This window comes from Micropterus salmoides, unplaced genomic scaffold (assembly GCF_014851395.1).
Source record: "Micropterus salmoides isolate LMB-PRFRI ecotype aquatic unplaced genomic scaffold, ASM1485139v1 Ms_hic_scaffold_2, whole genome shotgun sequence".
NCBI classification, from domain to species: domain Eukaryota; kingdom Metazoa; phylum Chordata; class Actinopteri; order Centrarchiformes; family Centrarchidae; genus Micropterus; species Micropterus salmoides.
Window position 1 is genome coordinate 29,073,164 of NW_024041150.1, and position 24,510 is coordinate 29,097,673.

The 24,510-nt window shown below is 38.5% G+C and overlaps 3 protein-coding genes across 6 annotated transcripts in view; 1 reads left to right on the top strand and 2 right to left on the bottom strand.

Moving 5' to 3' along the window:
• The window catches only part of clcn3 (chloride channel 3), a 48,814-nt gene extending 33,829 nt beyond the window's left edge, over positions 1–14,985 (bottom strand). For 3 of the 4 annotated variants that reach the window (XM_038730128.1, XM_038730126.1, XM_038730129.1), the window contains exons 1-2: positions 14,829–14,985; positions 4,567–4,748 (exon numbers count right to left, since the gene is read on the bottom strand). In XM_038730128.1, the coding sequence (XP_038586056.1) occupies positions 4,567–4,729 (163 nt within the window). In that variant the 5' untranslated portion in view covers positions 4,730–4,748; positions 14,829–14,985. The remainder of the gene's footprint in view (positions 1–4,566; positions 4,749–14,828) is intronic. The other variant, XM_038730131.1, reaches the window with a different exon arrangement.
• Positions 14,986–17,061: 2,076 nt separating this feature from the next.
• On the bottom strand, positions 17,062–20,260 carry nit1 (nitrilase 1). Its single transcript, XM_038731566.1, has 6 exons — positions 20,082–20,260; positions 19,562–19,795; positions 18,965–19,068; positions 18,684–18,820; positions 17,728–17,853; positions 17,062–17,643 (listed from the first exon to the last, which is right to left on the bottom strand). The coding sequence occupies exons 1-6, from the start codon at positions 20,168–20,170 to the stop codon at positions 17,377–17,379; spliced, it is 957 nt and encodes a 318-aa protein (XP_038587494.1). The 5' UTR covers positions 20,171–20,260; the 3' UTR covers positions 17,062–17,376.
• Positions 20,261–21,033: 773 nt separating this feature from the next.
• On the top strand, positions 21,034–23,913 carry pfdn2 (prefoldin subunit 2). Its single transcript, XM_038731567.1, has 4 exons — positions 21,034–21,409; positions 22,524–22,612; positions 22,899–23,022; positions 23,412–23,913. The coding sequence occupies exons 1-4, from the start codon at positions 21,329–21,331 to the stop codon at positions 23,601–23,603; spliced, it is 486 nt and encodes a 161-aa protein (XP_038587495.1). The 5' UTR covers positions 21,034–21,328; the 3' UTR covers positions 23,604–23,913.
• Positions 23,914–24,510: the final 597 nt, after the last annotated feature.

A 24,510-nucleotide genomic window follows, 5' to 3' on the forward strand; every position in this document is an offset into this window, starting at 1 on the left:
CAAGCCAATCCCTCTTAGGTAAACAAACGTACACAAACTCGACCTCTACTACCTCTGTATGTAAAGTTATACGGCAAAGACAAATTACACAACTCATATGTATGGAAAACCCTAATGAAAATCAGCAACAACTTTCCAGATGAAATCCTAATGATTTTGGTTATCAACTTACTTTCCATCTGTGTGTATGTTGACCGATAGTGACAACAAATCGCAGTACAGAAATGCCAAACTAGGTTCAAGGTCATTTAGAAACAGAGCCTTCATTATGTAGTTTGTTCACCTGTACCAAGATTGTTTGTTTATGTCATGTGTTTATGTCTAAAATCAATATCAGTATCAGCCTAACAAATCCTGTATCCGTTGGGCTTTAGTACGTAAGCTAATAAGCTAACATGCTCAATATTATCTACCAAACATCTTGACATGCTAACATATTAAAATGCTAAATGTCATGCGTGTTAACATCCAATATTTGTTAGTATGTATGTTAACAGTATAGTCTGTATATAAAGACGGACTACTTGACAGCTCCCCCAAAAGATCTCGATCATTCCCCGGTGGCTGACTGCAGTCAATGTTAGCGGATGGGACATGGGCCAAGTAAATTCATGGTTTTGGTTATTTTAGGTAGTTCTTATCGCGCTGATGTTTGTTCAAGTTTTAATTTTTCTGATAAGTTTGGTTGTAACTAGATATTTGACACTTTAAAAAGGGGTTTCACGTCATGATCGGCCAGGTGTATACTGTATAACTCGTGTGATACTGTTGATGTTTTGTGTACACTGTAAATTGCCTTGTTGCTGAAATGTGCTATATAATGCTAATGTCAGTGTTCTGCGTAAAACACACAACGCAATATTTTTTTAATTTAGGTAACTAAATTTGCTGCAGCTCTACCTCCAGGCCATATTTGCATTACAGTCTCGCTACATAGTCTTTGATCTTGTTCTAAAAAAATCCCACTTCTGTCTGCATTTTGCTGCTCTGTACATGGTCGCCCATACAGTTAGGTCATCTGTGTGTGTCCCACTCAACAGCCTGGTCTCCTTTTTAATAATGAATAGGCTGAGTCTAGACTCTACAGTCATTACATCACTGCTACGCTTTGCAACAAATCATACAACTGAGGTCAGTAGACAACTTACTACAGATGAGAAATCTACAGATGCAGCCTGCCACAATAAAACCTTTATTGAGACTTACACTTTAATAAGGCTGCAACTAATGATTATTTTCATTGTCAATTATTTTCTTAATTAATCTATCAGTTGTTTTGTCTAAAAAATGTCAGAAAACGGTGAAAACTGTCAGTGTTTCCCAAAGTCCACAATGACGTCCTCAAATGTTTTGTTTTGTCCACACCCAAGATATTCAGTTTACTGTCAAGCAGGAGAAACCAGAAGACATTTAAGGTGGAATCAAATAGTTTTCATTTGAGTTTTGTGAGTCAAACTGATTGATTATCCAAATAGTTGGCATTTAATTTAACAGCTGAAACTAATCAATTATCAGATTAATCGATGCGGCTCTACACTGTAATATTAAATTATTTAGTCTTAATCCATCTGCGTTGCTGTGAGTGGGGTTTCTACAAAGCAGGCATGAATGATACAAACTAATGCTGTTTGAATCCAGTAATGGAGAAAAACTGTCAAGTTTCAAGATAGTGAATTCCTACAGAAAAATACGAGCTTATGGTGGTGAGAACACATGTGTACATGTTCAGATGACTTGTCATTAAAAGTATGAAAAGAGAAGTGCTGTAGAGAAAGAAAGGTACTACAGACACCAGGGAGTGCCATTAAATGTGTTAGAAGAAGTGAAGCTTTCTCCATTATATCACTAGCGTTACCTTAGAAACAGCTCATTGCTGTATGTGCCTTTCTTTTAAAGAACCCTCCCACTGAACTGTGAGCTTTACGTTTGTCCAAAAGGCACCAGAATGAGCTGCTTTTTAGACTCTGAGCATCAGATGTTCATTTGAACAGAAATATTACAGTTTTTGTGCCAACCATATAAGTACCACATGACCTATAACCAAGAGTAAATTGAATGGATGATATAGAGGGTTAAAACAGAGTAAAGGTCTCGCTGCAGCCTCGTCAGTGCAAAACAGGAACTGCTGTGACTTATACTGAAGAAAGTTGCACTACAGACAAGGGAGATGAAAGATGTAGTAGTAGTAGTTGCAGGGGAAAGCCCTGTAAGCAACTAGTCCAGTTTACTTTCACCACAACCTTCCAAACAAATGTGTATTTTTATCTTTTACTGGGGAATATGTCTTTAATCTAAACCCTGTCTGCAACCCAAAAACGGACTAACATAAAGGCAGTTAATCCTAATTATCTAATTCAAATGGAGAAAGAAGAAAATGTAATAATATGCTCAGCAAAAACTAGAGTTTACAGAACATAGTGTCTTTATCTCCTGCATAAACACTAGTTTGCTACCTTCAGTGATTGTTCTCCTTTTAAAAGCACATAAAAAAACAAATCAAACCACTAATTTTCCAGAGTGGAAACGTTCTGAGATTCATATTTGGAGAGCGAAGCTCAGCCGACACCTCTGACACAACCCCTCAGTGTGTGAGCGTTTTCTGTTTGATCAGCTGCAAGTCAAAACTAAAGAAAGGGGGACACGAGAGGAATCAGCATTTTTACTCAAACCGGACGCAGCAGAGACTGAGAAACAGCACTGGAATAATGATCTATGAACGGTCGGAACGGATCATATAATTCAGCAGAAAACACAACCTCTTTAAGAAGTGCACAATATCTACTTAACTGTTTTTTAATAAGCTCAAATCACTGCCTCCCTTGTACACCATGCTCCACCTAAGGTCCTTCTATATGTAGCCAGCATTTATGAATATACAACAGAGGCTACGTGTCTGTATTAGTACTACTGCCTATCCTTTCATTGCTACTGACAGGAAATACAGATCCGTGAAAGCCAACAGTCAAGACGGAGGAGGAACAACGAGCAAAGCACAGAAACAGGAAGCAAGGACGTTTAAAAATGTGACCGGGTCAAGATGGTGAATGGAAACGGGAGAACACAAACAGGAACAGACAAAACCATGAAACCATGCAAAGTAAAGATAGGTAGAACATCAGTCACAGTTATGGACAACAAGTAAGATGGGCAAGACAAACAAAAATGATTATAGCTGCCAGGCCTTTAACCAGAACAAAGAAACATTATCACCCCTGTTTTATCTTCATTACACTGGCTCCCAGTATGTTTTAGAATAGACTTTTGTTATTGAATGCGTTTTAGCTGATTTTTATTTTATTCTATTTTATTTTTTTCTTTTAACTGTATTTTAGTTTCTTTAGTGTTTTCTTTATCGTGTATCTTGTTTTTAATCTTTGTTTTATTGTCTTTGCACTTGTGTTTTGTGCTCTATAAATAAAAGGTTATTATTATTATTATAGCTAAAGATTTTAAATAATAAGGAACAAACTGGAGTCCTGAGAGAGACAAAGAGTAAAAAAAAAAAGAAGCAATTGATTAACTGAAATTTAACTGTGCAATACAAAGAAGCATTAAAAGGACTTAACAAATGAATTAATGCATTTATTATTAATGACCTCAATCTGCAAATTGATTTGTAAGTAAATAGGTAAAAACAAATGTCTATAGAAAGATTAAAAACAGCTTTGTACTGAATTAAACAATGCAGCTTTTAAATGGGAAAATAAAAGGCCTGGTTATTTTTCAGTCTGCATTTTCACTTTGCTGCTCTTTAATTTATTTTTCTATTTATTTTGGTCGTAACAATGAATCTCATTAGTTACTGACCGAGTCCCTGAATCAGTTCCATCTGCTGATGAAGACGTGTTACCTTGAGTTGACTCAGATTCTTCCACGTTCAAAAACTCTTATCTTGACAACTTGACACTTAACAATTTTAAGGGCCCCACTTAGGTCTCCAGCCCTATCTGCTGATGAAGACCATGAGACACGGTCGAAACCTCTGAAAGCTCATAAGTTTAAACATTCTTATTTATATACAAAAAGGTGACTTTGGCAGGCTATAAACACATTTCCTTTCCATTTAAAGTCATAGTTTTATAACCCTTTGTGAGGCTGCTTCAGTCGAGACAGGAGCAGGATTATGACGCTAGGTGGATGCTGGGCGGCAGCAGGAGTCTGCACGGTGTGACAAGACGACATGTAGAGCAGCTGATGGGAGTGGATGGAGACGAGAAGGGGGCAGATGGCAGAGCGACTGTGGCACAGAGAAAGCAACACACGAGTGGACACACACTTGATGCGTCTTGACATCAGCAGCAGGGGGGGGGGGTGACTCATAAGCAGAGCAGCAACGTATCTGCCTCGTCTGGCCAACTGTGAGCCAGAAGAAACACTCGACTCATTGGGACTGGAAGAGGCAGCAAGAGAAAGAACAGGGCGCGATGGGAAGCTCAGTGAGAATTTCAAGGAAGGGTCCTATCTGATTGGAGAGGGAGGGTCAGGGTTCGTCAAGCCCGGTTCATGGAGGGGGAAGCACACTTGGGACCAATCTAACAGCTGGGGGAAGTATCCCATGCTCCCTACCTGGGGAGGCAGCGTCCCCATCCAGCAGGTTGTCGTCCTCGGTGGTGTGGAAGTCCATGATGACGCCGGCTCCATCCAGCAGCTCCTCGTCGCTGCTGGCGCTGGCGATGCTGTTGTAGCTGTTCCTGCAGTAGCCTCTGTGGTACAGCTGCTCCGACTCCATTTAGCAACGCGCCGGTGCCCTGGATGATAAGGAGGGAGGGAGGGGGAGTGGTGGAGATATACACACCGTGTTGTGAGGATGCTAGATTATAGAGTCTACAAGGTGAAGTGAGTCTGTGAGGTACACAGACGGCTGGGGTGGGTGACTCACAGGTAGACGGCAAAGACAGACGGACACACGGTGATGTTGTGATCGAGAGATTATACTCATACACACATTTAAAGTCCGGCAAAATTTTACTTTATCATTTCACACCACAAGAAACACAGTTACCAGTTACTGGAGCTTGTTCTCAGAGCGGCTCACAGTTCAGCACAAACAACAACACAAACCTGAGCTGAAAGATAAATCACCTGGTCACACATTTATTTTACCCACCCATTACATTTCTGCCCCTTATATGTGGAGAATGAGGCAAATGGTGCCTTCACTGGGAAACCAAAACAGCAAAAAAGTAAGTGACAAATGGCCACAAGAAAAGAAAAAAAAACAAAAAACAACCCAGTACTTTACTACATATGACTCAGAGGATTTGACCGATCTTCAGAGCATAATTTACAACATACCATAACCAACACTGACTTACATTTCTGCACTCTAAAAGACTGCGACATTTAAAACATCATTTAGACAAACGGAGATTACTGCTAAAAAGGACAACACAGACAAACAAATTCAGAAAGTGTGCAAAACTTCATTTTCAAGGTGCAGATAGCCTTAAGAGAGACAGGCTGACAGAAACATCATAACCGCTGTAGTGTATGGTGATGGAAGATTAAGTGAAACAAAAAGGGAACGGGGTGTGGAAGGAACAGGAGACAAGGGAAACGGTTGGTCTGTATAAGATGAACATGGACTGTCAGGGGAGACGGAAAGAAAGATGTTTGATGATGATGATGATGATGACGATGATGAGCCAAAGTGAAGCCATAAGCCCCGAGGTGACTGATGACAAATATGTGGACCACTTGATCAGAGATAAAAGGAGAAGAAGAAGATTTAAAACCACTAATAAATCTAGTGTGTAGTGTGAAAAGGAGCCTTAGCCAGATTTGACTCTTACTTAACATGTCAGAATAATTTCCAACAGTATTGCTAATAACCATGTTTTCTGGAACTAATTATAGAGAAAATACAAAGTGTTGGAATAGATTAATTCAAATGAACTGTTATTGTAGTGTAACCTAGAGATGGACACATTTGAAATATATATACATATACATACACACACACACTGAACAAAATTATGAACGCAACACTTTTGTTTTTGCCCCCATTCATCATGAGCTGAACTCAAAGATCTAAGACTTTCTCTATGTAAACAAAAGACATATTTCTCTCAAATATTGTATATATTAGTCTCTGGTCTTGTATTTATATAATTTAAAGAATATTTGAATTCCTTTAAAATCAGACAGTGCTTTGGTGATACTGCACACAGCCAGGAATGAGCATCCAAGCTTTTCTATTCTTTGTTTACTTCAGACGGTATTTAATTTTACATCACGTTATTTGGCAGTGATGTTATAATGTTCTGTACGCTGCACAGTGGTGCATTTATAGACAGAGGGATTAAAATGACACATGGACAATGAGAGGATGATTGTGATTATAATCCTGCTGGAGCACAGAGCAGAGCTGTGTCAACGCCACACAGAACCTCTTCTTTGCTCAAACCTCGCCTCCCCGTGGAAAAGGTGGAAACTGCACCAGAGTCTGTAACCACAGAAGTGACAGGCGTGATATAAAATGATCCCCGCCAGGCCCAGCACAATGACAGTGCAACGACTCCTGAAGATAATCTGAAGATATTTATAGGAATATCGACCTCAAGGTATGATGAGTCACAAAGTACCGAAGAAAAAAAGAGTTAATGTGTCCTGTAGCCTGGCTGATCTTTACTAATCCTTTCCGGTCTGATAGGTGTCTCCAAATTGCTCGATACCTCTGTGAGAAAAAAAAAAAGGCCCAGGCCTAATCGATTTCTAAGCTCCCTCCTTATTAACCTGAGTGGATTCAATTTCCTACTTGATCTTGACTTTTTCTTCTAGATATTTCTTTCCTTCTGTGTGCCGCACACTTGGAAAAGTGACCCAAAAGGAACTGAAGGAAAAGTTGGATTCAGCACGATTGATTTAGTAAGTGGATTTCTCCAAAAATGTGAAAATTGCTGTTGCAACAAAAAAGAAATATCCAAGCAAGAAAATAAGAATATTTGTTAAAGGCGAAATGTGTGTCAAAATACCATTTTAAATTAAATATTGTCGTGCTGTGTCCTGGCCGACACCTCATATTCTACAGACTTAAAACATCTTTGTTTGGTACAGATCCTTGTAAAAACCACAACATTATAATTTTTTTGTTTTTCAATAAAATTCAAATTTCAATAATTATGTTATTTCCCTCTAACATCACAAATCATATCAAAATTGCCATATCGGTCAAAATTAGATATTTTTTCAAAATCGTTCAGCCCTACTCCACATTAACAAGTTGTGAGAATTGTGGATTCAATACAGTGCTGAAATACAGCAAATCAGATAATACTTGACTTAACAGCCAATAAAACTGCTATGTGCTTTCTGCAGGATCTAATGTTTTAATAACAAAAAGTAATTCAAGCAGAGAACTGCTGATGCACTGATACATTTAGGCTCAAACTGTCAAACATGTTGCACCTTCAACCGCACACCAGTCAGTGAAGTCTCAGCAGGTGTTTCACCTGTAGAGTGTGTGTGTGTGTGTGTGTGTGTGTGTGTGTGTGTTTTCTTCAAGCAGCAACCTCCGGGTCTGGAAAGTGAAGCCGACATCAAATGCCAACACAATCCGTTCTTCTTGGGTCTCGCTCCAAAAGCGAGTCAATCCCCATTACATGGACCACCAAGTTAAAATGCCCAACTTTACAGCAGAATTTCTTAACTTACACCAACGAGTGAAAGCCAGTCCGATATTTAATCTTGTCCGGTCTCTTGCTCAATTACTCCCTCTTTTCTCTTCTTCACTTCCGCCGACATCTTCTTCGGTCTCTTCGCAGCTTCTACTACAATATCCATACTGGGAATTCTGAGCTATCTTACATTGTACATTACATATTTTTTTGCTGCTTCTTATAGCTTGCTGAAGAGTTGTCCTGGTGTTGTAAAGCATTAACCTGTTGTTGCGGAAGGTTTCCAAAGTTACATAGTGCAGTTTTTTCAGATTTGATAAGGGAATGATGTCACTGCAAACCTGTTTCTAAACAGCCAAAAACAGATCTTTAGCCATTCTGTACTCCAATTGTCTGGCTCGCATTAAGATTTATTTTAAATTTTAAAATGGCTTGCAACAGCGCCGACCGTTTCCCTTTAGATGTGGGGTGTTTCAGTGAAAGTCACTCAACTCTAACAAATAACCTCTGACACTTTGTTATGATAGTAATACCACATCACAGCACAAGCATGAACAAAAGCCTTCTGCAAACGGCAACAGTGAAACTGAGGACCGCTAATCCTCTCGGGCACAAACTCTATAATGAGGGGCAAAGAGGAACGAGAAACTTTCCCTGAGCCAGCAGTCACTCTGGTTCACCATGAGACAGGACTTTCCTTTGAGCTCTACCAAATCAGCGAGGCCTGGAAATTACATTCCACTTGTTTGCAGAGTCATTTTGTTTGGCTTAAAATTGAGCTTTTGGGGTTCTGAGATTTAAAGAAAACACACAAACAGCAGAGTCGCTGATCCGTGCAGCATTGCAAATTAGTGTGAGACCATAAAATGCATGTTGAAGATGGGCATTTATCTTTTCAGACAGCTTTGATATCAAATGAACTGAACCTCTTAATGATGGTCTGTCAACGTCTGGCATCCTCTTGCTTGGTCACTCTCTTTTTCTCTTCTTAGCTTCCTCCGTCAACATCCTCTTCTGTCTGTTCGCCTCTTCCATTATCTAATGTCATGTTCATAGAGGCTACTGAGCCTGGTTAAGTTGCCTGCTCGCCCGGCAACGGCACCGCTCTTCGCCAGCAGCAGCATAATGTTGCTTTATACTTGGGTGGCAAGCTAGTCAACAAAGCTAGACAGCAACTGACGCAGTAGTACTTACAGTAATTTTACCTATGTTCGCATGTGTTATCTAGTAAGTTTTCTAATATCAACTCAGATTTAAAGAAGATTTAAAGCTATTGGTTAAATTTTTGTCAGTGAGACCTCTGGCTGACTTTGCTCAAGCCAAGACACAGCAAGCCAGCTACTAAGTTTATACTAGTCCAACAGAAAGAAGGCCAGCTCTGCACCTGTCCTGCATCTTTTAAGCTCATTTAGCCAACGAGTAAAAGTCCAGTCTGATATTTACTCTTGTCTGGTCTCTTGCCCGACGGTCACTCTCTCTTTTTCTCTTCCTTGCTTCTTCCGACATCTTCTTCAGTCTCCTCGCAGTCTCTGCCATGAAATCCATACTGAGAATACAGAACTAGCTTCTTCCAAAGAACTTACATTTTACCTTAGATAATTCTTGCTTCTTCTTATAGCTTGCCTGCTGTCGATTAGTTGTCAAATATTAATTTAATCGGAAACTATTTTTAAGGGAAAAAAAGTCCAAATTCTCTGTTTCAAGCTTCTCAAATGTTAATATTTTTTGGTTTCTTTGACAGTGAACGGAATATATTTGGGCTGTGGTCAAAATAAGACATTTCAGAACGTCATCTTTTGCTTTGGAACACATTTTTCAGCATTTTCTGACTCTTTTTGGAACAAAAAACTAATTGATTAATCGAGAAAATGATTGAAAGATCGTTAGTTGCAGCCTACTTGGCGCCGTAAAGCGTTTAGCCCTTGTTGTGATAAATGTCCAGTCAGGGATTACAATGTCACATAGAGTGGCAATGGCAGATACTCCATTCACCCTATAAGTGTACCATCAAAATAAATTTAAAGCTGTTATTTTAACATGAAAATACTACATAATGTTGCTTTAATTAGACTTGTCATCTTTCCTCCTTTTTTTTCTCAGTTGGTGACATTTGATAGCTATAATCATGACAGTCTTCCCCAGTTTCCCCTCGTTCTTTACAAGAGCAATCAAAGCAGTAATTATACCAGGGAGACTAGAGTGTGATGATTATTGAGGAGCTACTACCCTACGTGTCAGATTTAATTTAGCCGTTTGGGGATAAGCAAAGGAGAAAGATATGGAACTAAATTCCTAATGCACAAATAAAACATATTTTACAAATTCTCCACAACTCACCAACAATCACAATGTGGTTTGCAAATACAAAACACTGTTAACAAACTAATGCATATGTGTGTGTGTGGGTGTGAGTCTCGATAACAGCAGCGAGGGAACAAAATGTTGCAGGGTCTGTTGGTGTTACACAACAAGTTGAGAAGCGAAGGGCCTTATCTTCCTCCGGCTGGTCATTATGGAGGTGCTGCCCAGGCGACCGTTGCTGAGATGTGACTCAGCACTTTGCCCTCCCTCTAACGGACAGGCTCCCACCTCCTCAGCAGACGGGGCCAAACAGGTTGACGCACATCGTCCAAACAGGCAGCGTACGGTTGGTGTAATAAGGATCGCTTTGTAGCAAAACATCCACTGTGCAGCAGCTCCGGCACAACAGAGAGCGTTCACCCCTCATAATTAACAGTGAAAAAGGGCCAATCAGAAGACTGCTGACGGTGTGCGGTCATGTAGTGATGTCAGGTTGACAAAGTTATATACGCACTCATAGCTGCGGGGGGAAAACATGCAAATACTGTGAATGAAACAAAGAACTGTCTCTTCACACTTAATGTCAGACACTATAGGATGTAATTTCTGCTGTCAGTGGATAGATTATCACTTCATCTATTTGTCTTTTCATTAAATCATTTAGTCTATTAAATAACAAAAATGCCCATCACAAACTTATTTTGTCTAAAAGGCAAACAATCCAATAATATTTGATCTGTAATATGTGGGAAAAAAGCTAGTCAATGCAATTAATACTGCATCAAAAACCGTATAAAGATTGAAATGTGCCTTGAACATAAAAGTACTATTGTACTTAATGTTTGCTTCTACACTGTGTTTGGGGGAAGATTGTGCACGTGCAGTTTACAGATTAATTAAGTGTAGGGCTGGGCGATAAAGCCAAAAACGTTATTACGATAAAATATGTCCTATCATTTGATAAATGTCAAATCATGATTTCTTTCAAGTTTAAAGGCTGATTTTTGCTCCAGAGTGAAAGTTGAAGAAACCAGATGGTTAATTGTGGTTGTAAACTTTTCTTTATGATCAGAACAAACACTTGATGCCAAACAGTGGATCCCTTAACAAACCTGAACATTCAAAACAATTCTGATAAAATCTTTGTTCAGTCCCTTTTCCTCAACAAAATAAATATCTTAATAGAAAAATTAATTTCTAATTTGTTTGTGATTCAAATGAATTAAATAAATCAATAAACACTTACTGAACATTCATTGAACATTTGTTATATTGTGGTTGAGGAAAACTATATCTCTAAAATTATCATTATTGTTTTATTGCCCAGCAGTAATTAAGTGTTGACATAAGACATAATAAAAGGTGTACTGCCAGACTAGGCAGCTCCCCAATACAAAAGCAGAAAACTAGTGGGCAACATATTTAATCAATCATACTTTAATCTTTATCAAATAAAAATAGAGAGCATATCCCAGTTATAATTTACAAATGACAAGATTAGCTTGCTTGTCTCTGATCCTTATTGTTAAAAAACTTCAGACAAAACTTGGCAAATTGGCAAAATAATAATTATTTGATAGACTGCATGTCTTTATGAATTATCAATTTATCCCAAAAACTTAAAAGATGAATTGCCAGTGAACTGACTGTAGCTTCAGATGTCTGCATGTGTACTGTTTGTTTGCATAAATCGTAAAAGTCTGAGAAGGATGGAGATCCACAGCATGTAAATTACAATATCAATCAATAACATGCTGCTGAAGACAGAGGAAGTTCTCACTTGTACAAAATGAACGCTGACAGATAATTCAGTGTGTGTGAGTGTGTGTGTGTGTCTGTGCGCGCATGCTATCATGAGGCTTTGTTAGCTATCAATTTCATCCAGCCTACGCCTCTCTGAGAATATTATTTTCCTTGGTAGACAGCAGCGGGTGCATCCTAGAATAAAAGAAGGAGTCCAATTCAAATTTACGAGACCAACAAAGAATCGCAACAAGTTTGTTAAGGATATGCTGCTAATCGTTTAACTTTAAAACAGAAATCTCATTATGGAGACGTAACATCTAGGCTGATGTTTTTGTCTGAGAGAAATTAGGAAGAGAAAGACAAGACGGTGATTTAGCAAGATTGAAAAACATTTATTAACTTAGCTGGCCTGTGTAATCTGACCTTCTGCTTCCACAATAGCCTACATCACGAGATCTATAAGTGATCTTACAGACTGGGTCTTAAGCTGATGATACACGGGGCAACTTTTTGAGCAATGTTGCTGGGCAGTCTTGCTGGTGGCAAGTCTGACTATGTTTTGGGGGAAGGGGATTACGGTAGTAATCTTTACTCATTACCACTGATGGCAACGTTGCCCTGCACGATTGCTCTAAAAGTTACTCTGTGTATCATCAGCTTTATGTGACATGAAGGGAGGGAGGTAAACACTTTAATGACACGTCACGACTGTCTGAGCGCAAATGAAACTCTTAAGGTTGTGCTTAACAGAATTAAGGCAGACATAACACAATCAGGAGCGTTGATTAAACCAACAGCGATAGCAAATCAAATAAGGAGCGCTGCAGTGCGTCTGGTCTGACTTGTCTGTAACAGATGGGTGGAGTCAGCCCGTTAATCATAAATCATACCTAAGTAATGAATATCTGAACAGCGAGATGGATTTTTTACATTAACTTTAGTGCAAAGTCGACATGGTTCGTTTAAGGGGCTTTGTGAAACGGAATAAAATGAATGTCTACCTCACGATCAGTCACAACTGCACCAAGGCGTATTTTCATTTATGTTTTTTTCCCCACATATACGAAGTTCGTCGGGAATAAATCATCTTTATTATATTTTATTAAATCTGAGAGTCACGTAGAGGCACATGAGCAGTATTTTCCAGTCAAAAGGAAAAAGAACACCATACTTAAAGGAATAGTTAAGGTTTTTTGACGTGGGGCTGTTTGAGGTTCTGATCCAAATGTGGCGGTCAGCAACTTACTGCTGTGGACAGGGTCAGCAGCAAAACTTATTTTAGCCCCCCCCCCAAAAAAATAAAATCAATATCACTTCAAAGGTACGCTTTATTTATTATATTTTCAGAGCTTTATTTTGCCATCCGACAGCCATAACCTTTGGAACTACATTTCCTCAGCAGCAGAACTTATGTATTCCCACTGAATAACACTGAGCTCAACAACACAGCATCCCAGCAGAGTCCCCTGCCCTCAGCATGTTTGACATGCCAGTGGAATTATTAGCCAACAGACAAAGAATTAAAATATATTTTGATCATAAAAGTCATTAAACAAGCGAAAGGACAAACATTTGCTGGTTAAGAAGCTATAAAATGTGAGTGTTCGCTTCCTTTCACTTACATCATTGTGAGTTCAAACTTTTGGACAGACAAACCAAGCAATTTGAGGACGTAACCTTGACTCTGGGAACATGCAATGGACATTTTCACTTTTTTTAGGTAAAAAATTATATTGTATAGACCGAACAACTACTCAATGAATCAAAAATATAATCAGCTTAATAATCAATAATAAAAAATTGTCATTATCTGCAGCACCACTGTCTACACTAATCGTCATATATGTTATATGAAAATATGTCAACAGACTATGTGATGATGGTGAGTCAACTGTCATTTTCACAAGTTATTATCAGATCTCAGCCAAAGTAACTGAACTATATGTAGGCTAATATTATTTGATACAACAAAACTTTAATATCAGAAAAGTATTAAGACTTTAAAAAACAACTGTTTTCATTGTTGTTTGCAAATTAGCTTGGGCTGTTCATGCTATACACTATTAAGATTTAATATAATTGATCATTTGGTCTGTAAGATGGTTGAAAATGGTGGAAAACCAGCCATTGCAATTTATTTAAGAATTATATATTAGCCCAAGCTGACATATTTACTTTGCTTAATGTATCCAAGAAAAGGTCCAGAACCTGCAGTTTACTATCGCAGAAGACAACGAAAACCAGCAAATATTCACTTTTAAGGACATGAAACCCCTGACTTAAACAATTAATCAGTTTTTAAACACGTAGCAGAATCATTTTTGTTGGTTGACTAAATGAATAATGGACTAATCCTATCAGCTCTAAAGTAAATGTCACTGCTTCATTTTGTGTCACTTACAGCTGGTATTCACAAGTTTTATTTAAAATAAATCAACATAGGGAAACTTAGTATGTGTTATTCAAGAAATACCTGAATATTAAAAAGAATACCACAGTACATATAAATGTATTATCCAGCCCAAAAGTTTTACACTTTCAAGTTACTTTGAGAGCAAGTTACACCTTATATATTTAGTAACACGTTGTCCTGGGTAAATGAGGGACAGGCTTGTTTTTAGGAGGATGGATGTGCAGGAAAGCATGCAGCCTTCACAAGCTCAAGAGTGATTTCAGTTTCGGTGCAAACGATGCAAAACCACCATGACACAGCCAGCATGGAGAGCACCACCTCACTGGCACGTTAGCCAGGCCGTTACCTCTGCACTACCCAGCGAAAATGTGCAGAAATAGCAAATTAAAGAGGGGGACTGTTTGCATGGATGGTGCAGCAGCTTTCGGATCCCCTTGTGTCTGCAGCCGAGGCCCCGGGTCCACCAAAGCGTCAAATAAACCACATTCATATACTCAGACGGGCACACAAGCTAGCAAGGATTCAGCAAGCTGGCACCTGTTCGGCAGCAGCAAGGATGTGAAATCAACCTGTGAGCTCATAAAATTTGACAGCGATTAGAAGATGGATGGATGGCCTCGGATATTTCAACACACACACACACACATATATATATATATATATATATATATATATGGTCTCTTAACACACACACACACACACACAGTAAGCTAACCGTTATAAGCGCCCAAATAAACCGCGGAGCAACGTACCTTCCTGATTCCTCAATTCCTGCTCGGACACGACGATTCATCCTCCTCCTGAGTTGAAACGAGGGTTTTTGGTTGTCCTAAAGGAGTGGATTTGACATTCTCCTCATCATCATGGTGGTGTTTTCTTTTTTTCCAGTCCCATTCCTGTGTCAGTGACGTTCACTTCCTGTTTCACATCCAGCAGCGGCGGCAGCAGCGGCAGCAGCAGGCTCACCGCCCACAGTGGGCAATAACGAATCCATGTACTAATACCACACTGTAAAGATACTCTGTTACTGCATTGAAAATGTTACAAAAGTAAAAGTATATTGCCTAAGTTTAATCAGTAAAATTTTGTATTAAAAGTCAAAGTAGGCTACTCTATGCAAATGTCCTCTGTGACTGTAATGCTATTATATATTATATCATTAGATTATTATTCTTACGCATTAATGTAAAAACAGGATTTCAATGTTGTAGTTGGTTGAGGTTGAACTATTTTGTATCAGACTGCAGTTAATGAATTTTCTCATTATGCGTTAATCTGCTGATAATGTTCTTCATGCATCGATTGTAAATAGTTTGAACATAGTGAAATGTTGTCACAATTGTCCAGAGCCCAACTTCACAATGCTTGTTTTTTTGTCAGTCCAAACCACAAAATTATCAAAAAAAATACGTTAAAATAATCAAAAGGAAAAGCAGCAAATCTTCACATTTATGAGGCCGGAACCATGAAATGTTTTTACATGAAAAATTACTTTTTATCAAATTATGTACTTATATAAACTGTTGGGTAGTTTAATTTATAACAAACCATCATGTTTTGTACACTCTTTATATGTTTTGTGTGTAAAAATCTTACTTTGTAAAATAACTGAAGCTGTCAGATAAAAGATTTGCATAAAAAGAAAAATACTCAAGCCCTCTAATTTGTACATAAGTACAGAACTTGCGTAAATGTACTGTCCTCCTCTGGCCACGGCAATCAAACTAACTGGGGTAAAAGGGTAAAACATGATAGAGTAACTAAAATAATGACAAACCAGCATTACTGCATGGTCCTGTGTAGTGTGGAAACAGGTGGTTGGTTAGTTGATAATGGATCAATCATTAAGGTAATTTATCATTTATGGTAAAGTTAATATTTTGGGTTGTTGGTTACCAGTGGTGAAAAGTAACTAAGTACATGTTAGTACAATTTTGAGGTACTTGTACTACATTTAAAAGAGAAAAAAATTTATTTTCTACTCCACTATATTTATTTCATGAATTTAATTACTAGTAACTGCATATTCTGATAATTAATACAACATTTAATCAACTAATGAATAATGATATATTATCATAGGTTAAGCTACCCATGAGTATTTAAAGTAAATAAAATTACCTCCACTTTTACCAGCTGCAACATTAAAGTGATAGGTACACGCAACAAACCATCAATAATTATCACCCAGTAATATAATATACATTGTTCTAAAATAGATAATTCTGGAGGTCTTTTCGTTTTTTGAAGTGTATTTTGATGTAAATACATTTGTACTTTTACTTAAGTAACTTTTACTTGTATTGAGTATTTCTACACTGCAGTATTACTACTTTTACTGAAGTAAAATATTTGAGTACTTCTTACACCACTGTTGGTTGCACAAAAGGAGATATCAGATTCTGAGGAAGACCACTCCACCCGTCTGTTACAGACAAGTCAGACCAGAGATGTGGTTGAAAGTTGTAGAAAAAAGCTACGTTCATGCACCTTGAGCATAGATACATTTACTTTTGCCAAACTACTGCTTCCAGAGGTTAAGAATACACTCTAAAGAAATCTGAAGCTCTCATCTTGGGCTCTGAAAAACCTGACACGTGACGCTTTATAGCCAATAAGATTAATCAGTTAATTGGAAAATTAAGTGACGGGTTAATTGATGGTGACAAAAATTGTTACTAATTGATAATTCCACATATTGGAGCATAAAACGAAACTTAAATGATAAAAAGGCCTAAATGAAAATTAAATTTGATTTAAGGGTTTGTACACTAGTTGGCACACATATATTACCTAATCCTACAGCATAAACAACAGTTCATTCAATAGAGAAGACTAGTTTTTGGGCCCCAGTGGAGATTAAATATTTCTTCACCCTTTCATTGATTAGCCTATTTTATATCACAGTGGCGTGTTACCATCAAGCAAAAGAAGAACATTCAACTGTTTATTTGACTTGGAAACAAACTGAGTGGAGGAAATGTATGAGTTTATAATGTTTAAGCACAACAGTATTTAATTTAATCACAGATGAATTTGTACATATGCATTCAGTAGCACAGATCACTGCACATGAGAGCCAGCCCTTGTTGCATTTCATCATGTTCCCTATATTATTTTGACCAAACAGTACCATCTATTGACCAGTACGAGTAATAATCATTTACAGACTCATTGGGTCGTCTCATGAGATGCAGTTCATTAAAAGTTTCATTTGAGAAGACAGAATGATTCTTTTCTCACACAGTAAACTAAAGCTTGTTTCCTGTTTAGTTTGTTGCCTGTGAACTTCTCTTGCAGTCAAGTCGTCTCCAGACTGCAATAGAAACCAGCGTCTCTGCGGTGCTGTCGGACCGGCATGTTCCTCCTGGTGCTTCTCACTTTCTCCAGGTCGATCTCCACCAGCACCATGCCTGGCTTCTCCCCTCCGCAGTCGCCAAGCACCTCACCCCACGGGTCCACCGCTAAGGCGTGGCCGTATGACGAGCGCTTCTCATGGTGCCGGCCGACCTGCGCCGCCGCCAGGACGAAACACTGAGTCTCGATTGCCCGTGCGCGGAGTAAAACCTGGGAAAAAATCAAGTACGTTTATCCTTTCATCCCTAGCCTGAGAAATCAAACAGGCTGTCGTCTTATCATGACTCATCTCACCTCCCAGTGAGCAGCTCCTGTCGCTACAGTGAAGGCTGATGGATACGTCAGAATCTCGGCCCCATGCCTTTGCAGAGCGGCAGATAACTCGGGGAATCTCAGATCATAGCAGATGCCCAAGCCAACCTGTGGCAACAACATAAAGATGGTCAAGACACAGAACACAAACAGACTGTAGTTGGGAAGGCCAAATGTGCCTTTTTGTTTCTCTAAATTTATAAATCTCCTACTGTACCGTACAGACAACACGTACCAGTCCTGATTAAAAATATGCGTTTCTTTCCAGTAAACTTACAGTAAAATAAATACAGTACATGTGAACTAGGGCTGGGAAATAAAACAATAATGAGAATCATTGTGATATAGTTTACCCTCAATAACAATATTACAAATGTTTTGATGAATCACAAACCAATTTGCACTTAATTTTTCTATTGAGAAATGTATTTTGTTGAAGAAAATCGACTGAAAAAATATTTTACTTAATTGTACTGAATGTTCTGACTCAGATTTGTTATGTAATCCACTGTTTGGCATCAAGTGTTTGTTCTGACCATAAAGAAAAGTTTAAAACCACAATTAACAGTCTGGTCCCTGAAATATTTAGCAAGCCTGCCTTTAAACTTGAAAGAAATAATGATTTGACATTTATTGTGATAATTATTGATATCCAATGAGATACAAAAATGTATTGTGATAACATTTTTGCCATATCGCCCCAGCCCCGTCAAGAAAACCTGGACAGTTTGGGAATACTTCAACCGTTTGCATGCCTATTTCAGGGATATTTAGCATTCTGGGTTCTGGGTTCCAAGCTGAAAAATATTCCTAAACTCTTTTCTGTGTAAGTGTATAGGTGGTCCAGGACTCTCTTGGAAAAGAGATGCTTAATCTCAATGAGCCTTTCCTGGTTTAAAGGTTTAATAAATAAAAATTATTATTTCATAAGATGACACCTTGCCGATGGGAGTTTGAACCGGGGACGTGAGGGAGGGTCCAGGGATGGTGAAGGCACTTTCTTTAAGTGATACGCCTTTTTCTGGCAGTTCCACATCAAACAAATGGGACTTCCTGTAGACAGAAATGATGTCACCTGTGAATATAATGACAGTGTGTCAGTGTGAGAGCGTATCTGAGCGCACAGAAAGAAATCATCAAGTAGAAAACATGGACTGTGGGTCTTGAAAAGTGTGTCTGTGTGTGTAGTAGCAGTGAAAAGAATGCAAAGAGAGATTACCTTTATCATTGATGATGATGTGACTGTTGTAGATCCGTCTGTCAGACTCCCAGTCATGCCCTCGTTCATGAAAACCTCCAAGAGACAGCCACACTTCCAGCTTCCTGGAAGAATAAAAGGGTAAAATACCTGTAGAAATCCTAATTATTGCCAATTTTTCACAACTTCCTCACATAACACATGAGACTATAGTGAGTAGATTAAACTAAGAGCAACAGTCATCCTGTAATAGTGGCTGCCTGCTTACAGATCCAGAGTTTTACCCACCAATCTTGCTTAGCTACCAAATACATACTAACAATATGTTATGAGAAACTTTGATGAATCCACTTCACTACTATGGCACACCAGGTCTGTGTCTTTTATTTGCTCGTTGGGTAATAAGTCATTAGGCCAAAGGTGTACATTCTGCCTCAAGAAATGGTGAAGAAGCAGGAAGCAAAACACTTTTGGATCTGCGTCTTCTTTATCTCAAGAAAAAACATTTTCTTTGCTTGGGACGAGCCAAGAGTAAAATACCAAAATCACCTAAAACAAATTAAAGTGGGACCTATGTAAGTGTTTCCCGGGAACATAATTAAAACACTGTTTGTTTACCTGGCCAGCTGAGCATACAGTGAGATTGTGTCTCCTGTCAGGCTCTCAGACAGCGACAGAGTCTCCTCTCGACTGGAGCCGATGTAGTCAAAGCCCTCAGGCAGGAAGACCATGCCGGCCCCTCGCTCCTTGGCTTCCTCCACCAGCTGTTTACAGGCAGAGAAGTTGGCCTCTTTGTCGGGGGTGGCTGTCACCTGGCACACTGCTGCCACTGGGCGAGGTGAAGTGGACATCCTGCATGCAGAAGAGGTTGTTATGAAGTGCACAGGAGCTGCATGCCAGGCAAAGATGCCAGGATAACTATGGTTGATCATTTACTAAACTAGTTATCCTGGTATATTTGCTGTATAATATTGTACAGCTTTGCACTCCTGGTGATTTTACTAGGATATGAGGACATTTAAATCAGCTTTACGAAATTTTAAATCATTTAAACAGGACAATACAAATGTAGGCTTTATCGTAGGTTAGGTTTCGGTACCTATGTAACGTTATTCCCTTGTCAGAATAATAAACATACCTGTTTTGCAGCTTGATCTGCTCTCTCCAGGCTGGTGGAGAGAACAGATACTTTGCAAATGTTCCCAAAATGCACCTGACTCTGAACATTGGCCCAAGAGACCCAAACAGCACGTCCCCTTCGCTGTTCACTCCATGTTTGTGGCACACTTGGTTGGTTCAGTGCACAGAAGGAAGGATCAGCTGAGCTTCGTTTTTCTTCTCTGTTGGTTATCAGACGGTGGAAACCAGCGTTGAAGCACAACACCTCCACCTGCTGGATTTAGAAAGTATTTGTCTTTGTCTGTGATCCTGTATTGTTGACTTTTGTTAGTGACGAAATATATACATTTATAGGCCTAGTAACAAAGACGAACATTATATTACATCGTATATATCCGGTAAAAAAAGACGTTTGAGAAATTTAGAATAAGTATTCTTGCACTTTCTGTCAATTAGATGAAGAATCAATTTGTGATATATACTGTAGAATTTTTTGGTTGTATATTTTTTAAATTTCTTTATATAAAATGGAAAACTGGACAAACATTTCAACTTCAGGAAAAACACATTACATGTTTTGAAAGAAACAACAAGGAAAATTATGTATTTTTTTGTACAGTTGGTATTATTATTGGGAAAATTCCTCATCCACAAGAAAAAATGGACTGACCCCAAAGCACACTTTGGACACTTTCTCCAAGAACTGCATCAGTATAGCACCACGATTAGAAACATTAAGAACACGAAGGCAGTAAGACTAACTATGTGTTTGACAAATTTCTTTTGGACAGTTGATATATTAATTTGAATCCACTCTACTGTATTTATTTCTTATAAAAATTGTAAATATATGTTTTCTGTTATAAAGATTTACTTTCATGGATATAAAATGTTGCCAAATAGACAAAAACACTTGCTGCTCATTTGTATTTCTGAGTAAAATATGCTGTACCAGTCCCTGGAGATTTTATGCTGCTTGTACAAAATTCAGAATATTATTAGGCTAGTATTCAGTCTTCAGAGTTGCTGATAAACCTGCTCGAGTCTCTTGCAAAGTAACTTACTGAATGCAAATCACAGGGGGAAAAAACACGCCTTAGATTTGTCAATTTGGCGATCTACAGCTTAACAGTAGAGAAACGCGTCAGACCATATTAACTGTCTTCAAACATTTAGGGGGAACTGCACTGCATTTCCACGCAGGCACTCGCGTGAACCAGCTCTACACATCCTGCTTGGGGTCCTTCACAGCAACACCCTTCCAAGATGGCAGCCAACAGTAGCAGCACGGGCAGCAAATCCAGCAACAGCGCCGGTGGAAAACAGTCCGGCCCGTCTGCTGAACAGGTACCTTCACCTCCGCCGTAGGTTGATTTAGTCGGTACAGTCGTCGTCGTCGTTGAGTCTTATCAGGTGAAGCTGAAGCCGCTGACTGGCTCCCAGCTAGCTAAAGCTAACGTTAGCTTCCCCATCGCCATCATCCTGCTTTCTCTCCACTGAACCTAACACCGGAGAGCCAGAGTAAAGCCATAACGTTACATGCTATTTGCATTGAGTTTGTCACAACTTTGTGCGTGTAACAAACAGTTTAGGGTGTTTTGGGTGCATTAAAATTGATGGGATAGGGTGCTTTTGGTCTTATCCAGAGAATCTGTTTTTAATCACTTTAGACCAACCAACCAATTATTTTTTTTTTTTTTACTAACGTTGAGGTACACAAAGGCTTCAGATCCTTTTCTTTAAGTAGGATTACCACTGTGTCATCAAAAAGTACTTCATTCAAAATACTTCTTCTGTAGAAATACAGCACTATTATAGAGCTAAATATACTGACAATAGGGCAGATAACAATTGTTTATTGTTTGATTATTATATTGAGTAATACATTAATCTTTAGTCTCTAAAATGTCAGAAAATATTTTTAAACAAACAAATTTGTCTGAGAAATAGTCAGTGATCTGAAAATATTACATCTATGATGACATGAAGTAGAGAAAAGTAGTAAATCCTAACATTTTAAAGGCTGCAAATAGTAATCAATTATCAAAGTTGCTGCTTTTGTTGTGAAGCTGTAACGGTCACGTGTATTTTACTCCGTAAGTTATTAATATTGCATTTACATTTACTCATTTGGCAGACACTTTTATTCAAAGCGACTTACATTAGAGGAACAACATACATAAAGCATCAACACAGTTAGAGATCTACAAGTGACAATAGATACTAGTAAGTATGTTCTACTAATAGTAAGAGCTATTAATATGTACAGCCTTATTGGGGTAAATACCTGCTAAGAAGTAAGGGTTAACAAATAGTGCAATTAATACCAGTGAATTGTAAGGCGACGGAAAAAGAAGAGCGCAGGAAGTGCATGATAGAGGTTAACGGTATATATTAAAATATATGACACAAGTCTGCCTGCCTGTATTGCTGCTGACAGGTTGTTTTTTTTCTGTGACAGGTGGTGGCAACATTTCAGAGGATGCGTCAGGAGCAGCGCAGTATGGCTTCTAAAGCTGCAGAGTTGGAGATGGAGATCAATGAGCACAGGTTAGCAGCAGATGTTCCTACCTCTGCAGCCTTTTTGATTCACTGTTGATTCCTTTCTTATTTGATCAAGAAAGACATTTCCAACAACAATTCTGCTGACCACAAACGTGACATTAGCTTTTATATCTTGTTAATGTCATTAAAACATGTCTTTAGTCACAAATACAGCTTAATAATTTGAGAGATCCTACGTGTTCAGTTAGGTTAGTTACCAGACTAGAAAACTGACCAGCAGATGGATTCATTTTTGTTTTTTTAACGTCACCATTTTTTTTTCACCATCCAGCTTAGTAATTGACACCCTGAAGGACGTGGACCCGTCAAGGAAATGCTTTCGTCTAGTAGGAGGAGTGCTGGTGGAGAGGACGGTAAAAGAAGTTCTACCAGCCTTGGAAACCAACAAAGAACAGGTGATGGATTAACAAACGCACTAGTACATTATCTTTAAACGTCACTAGTGAAAAGTATTAGCAAACCTGGAAACAGAACAATATAAATGCACTTGTGTTGTAATTGTTAAATGTATTGTAAGGTAAACACTTTACTCTAATGGCTGGATACAAGTAGCTTTTTAATAATAAAAACAGTAAAATTTAGTAAAATCTTTTTTCATTCAATTTTCTTCAACAAAATACATTTCTCAATAGAAAAATTAATTGCAAATTGTTTTGTGATTCAATAAAAACTGATAGCAATGACCTCCATTTGAAGTTAAAAACCTCCTCCATTTAACATAATTAAATCTAAAATTCAATTTAGGAGAAATAATCTCACTCTCTTCCCCTTGTTTTCCCCACAGATCTCCAAAATAATAGAGTCCATCAACACACAGATGCAGTCGAAAGGACGGGAGCTCACAGAGTACAGGGAACGTTACAACATCCGGTTGGTGGGAGAGGGCGAAGGAGAAGCACAAGGCCAGTCGGCAGCATCTTCCAGGGACAGCGAAGGAGGCGGGTCTAAAAGCGGAGCTGGCGTTTTAGTGTCCTAGCTTGTAGTAATAGAGGGTGACAGCAGGGCCTTGTGATTTCTGCAGTACTGAAAACGTAGTTGGAGTCACAAAATGTAGGTTTTCACTTTTCACCGTATGAGTTTGGTTTTGGAGATTGGTGACATGTGTGCTAAACATAATGCACTTGGTATTGAAGTACTTTGCTTATGTTCGTGAATGCATGTGTGTAAAAAAAATAAATAAATAAATAAAGTTAAGGATGTTTGTCATACATTTGCCTTTAAGCGGAGCTGACTTTTAGTTTCTGAAATTCTGTGGCACAAATTAAAAAATGTAATTAAAATCCTGAGTGCTTGTTTTAGTCTCATTTACACATGAGCGAGTAAATATTTTACTGTCTCAGATTACAGAAAGCATTTTTGCCCACATTAAGATATAATTGCCAAAGTGCTGGGTTCAAAAATGGGTACAAAGTAGATCGGTATATTTTTAAGTTCTTGAGATTTTGCATTTTGTAAGCTATTTGACAAACAATGTAAAAGTGAAAGCTTTCATAATGTCCTGGTAAAACATTTTGACAACGTGTTATGATAATAAACAAAGAGATTATCCTGTAAACATGTCACTGTAGATCAAAATGAATGTGCCAGCTTTGTTCACCCTCCCCTCTGTGAAGCATTTTATTCATGACCCGAACATTGTTTTCACAGGTATGCCTCACACAGAGAGGCTGCTGTTTGTATTCATAATGCTGATGTGAGGTCACTTTGCGTTCAGTGGTGTTATGACTCGACCAGTGAGCGACAAGAAGTCTGTGCTGCCACCACAACGTAATAATAAAGCCCCGTCATTGGAAACACAATAAAGCTTGTTGTATTCTCTCTGATCTGTAGCACATGCTTAAGCTCAGAGTGGTTAAATTGATTTGTTAGCACAGTCTAAACTG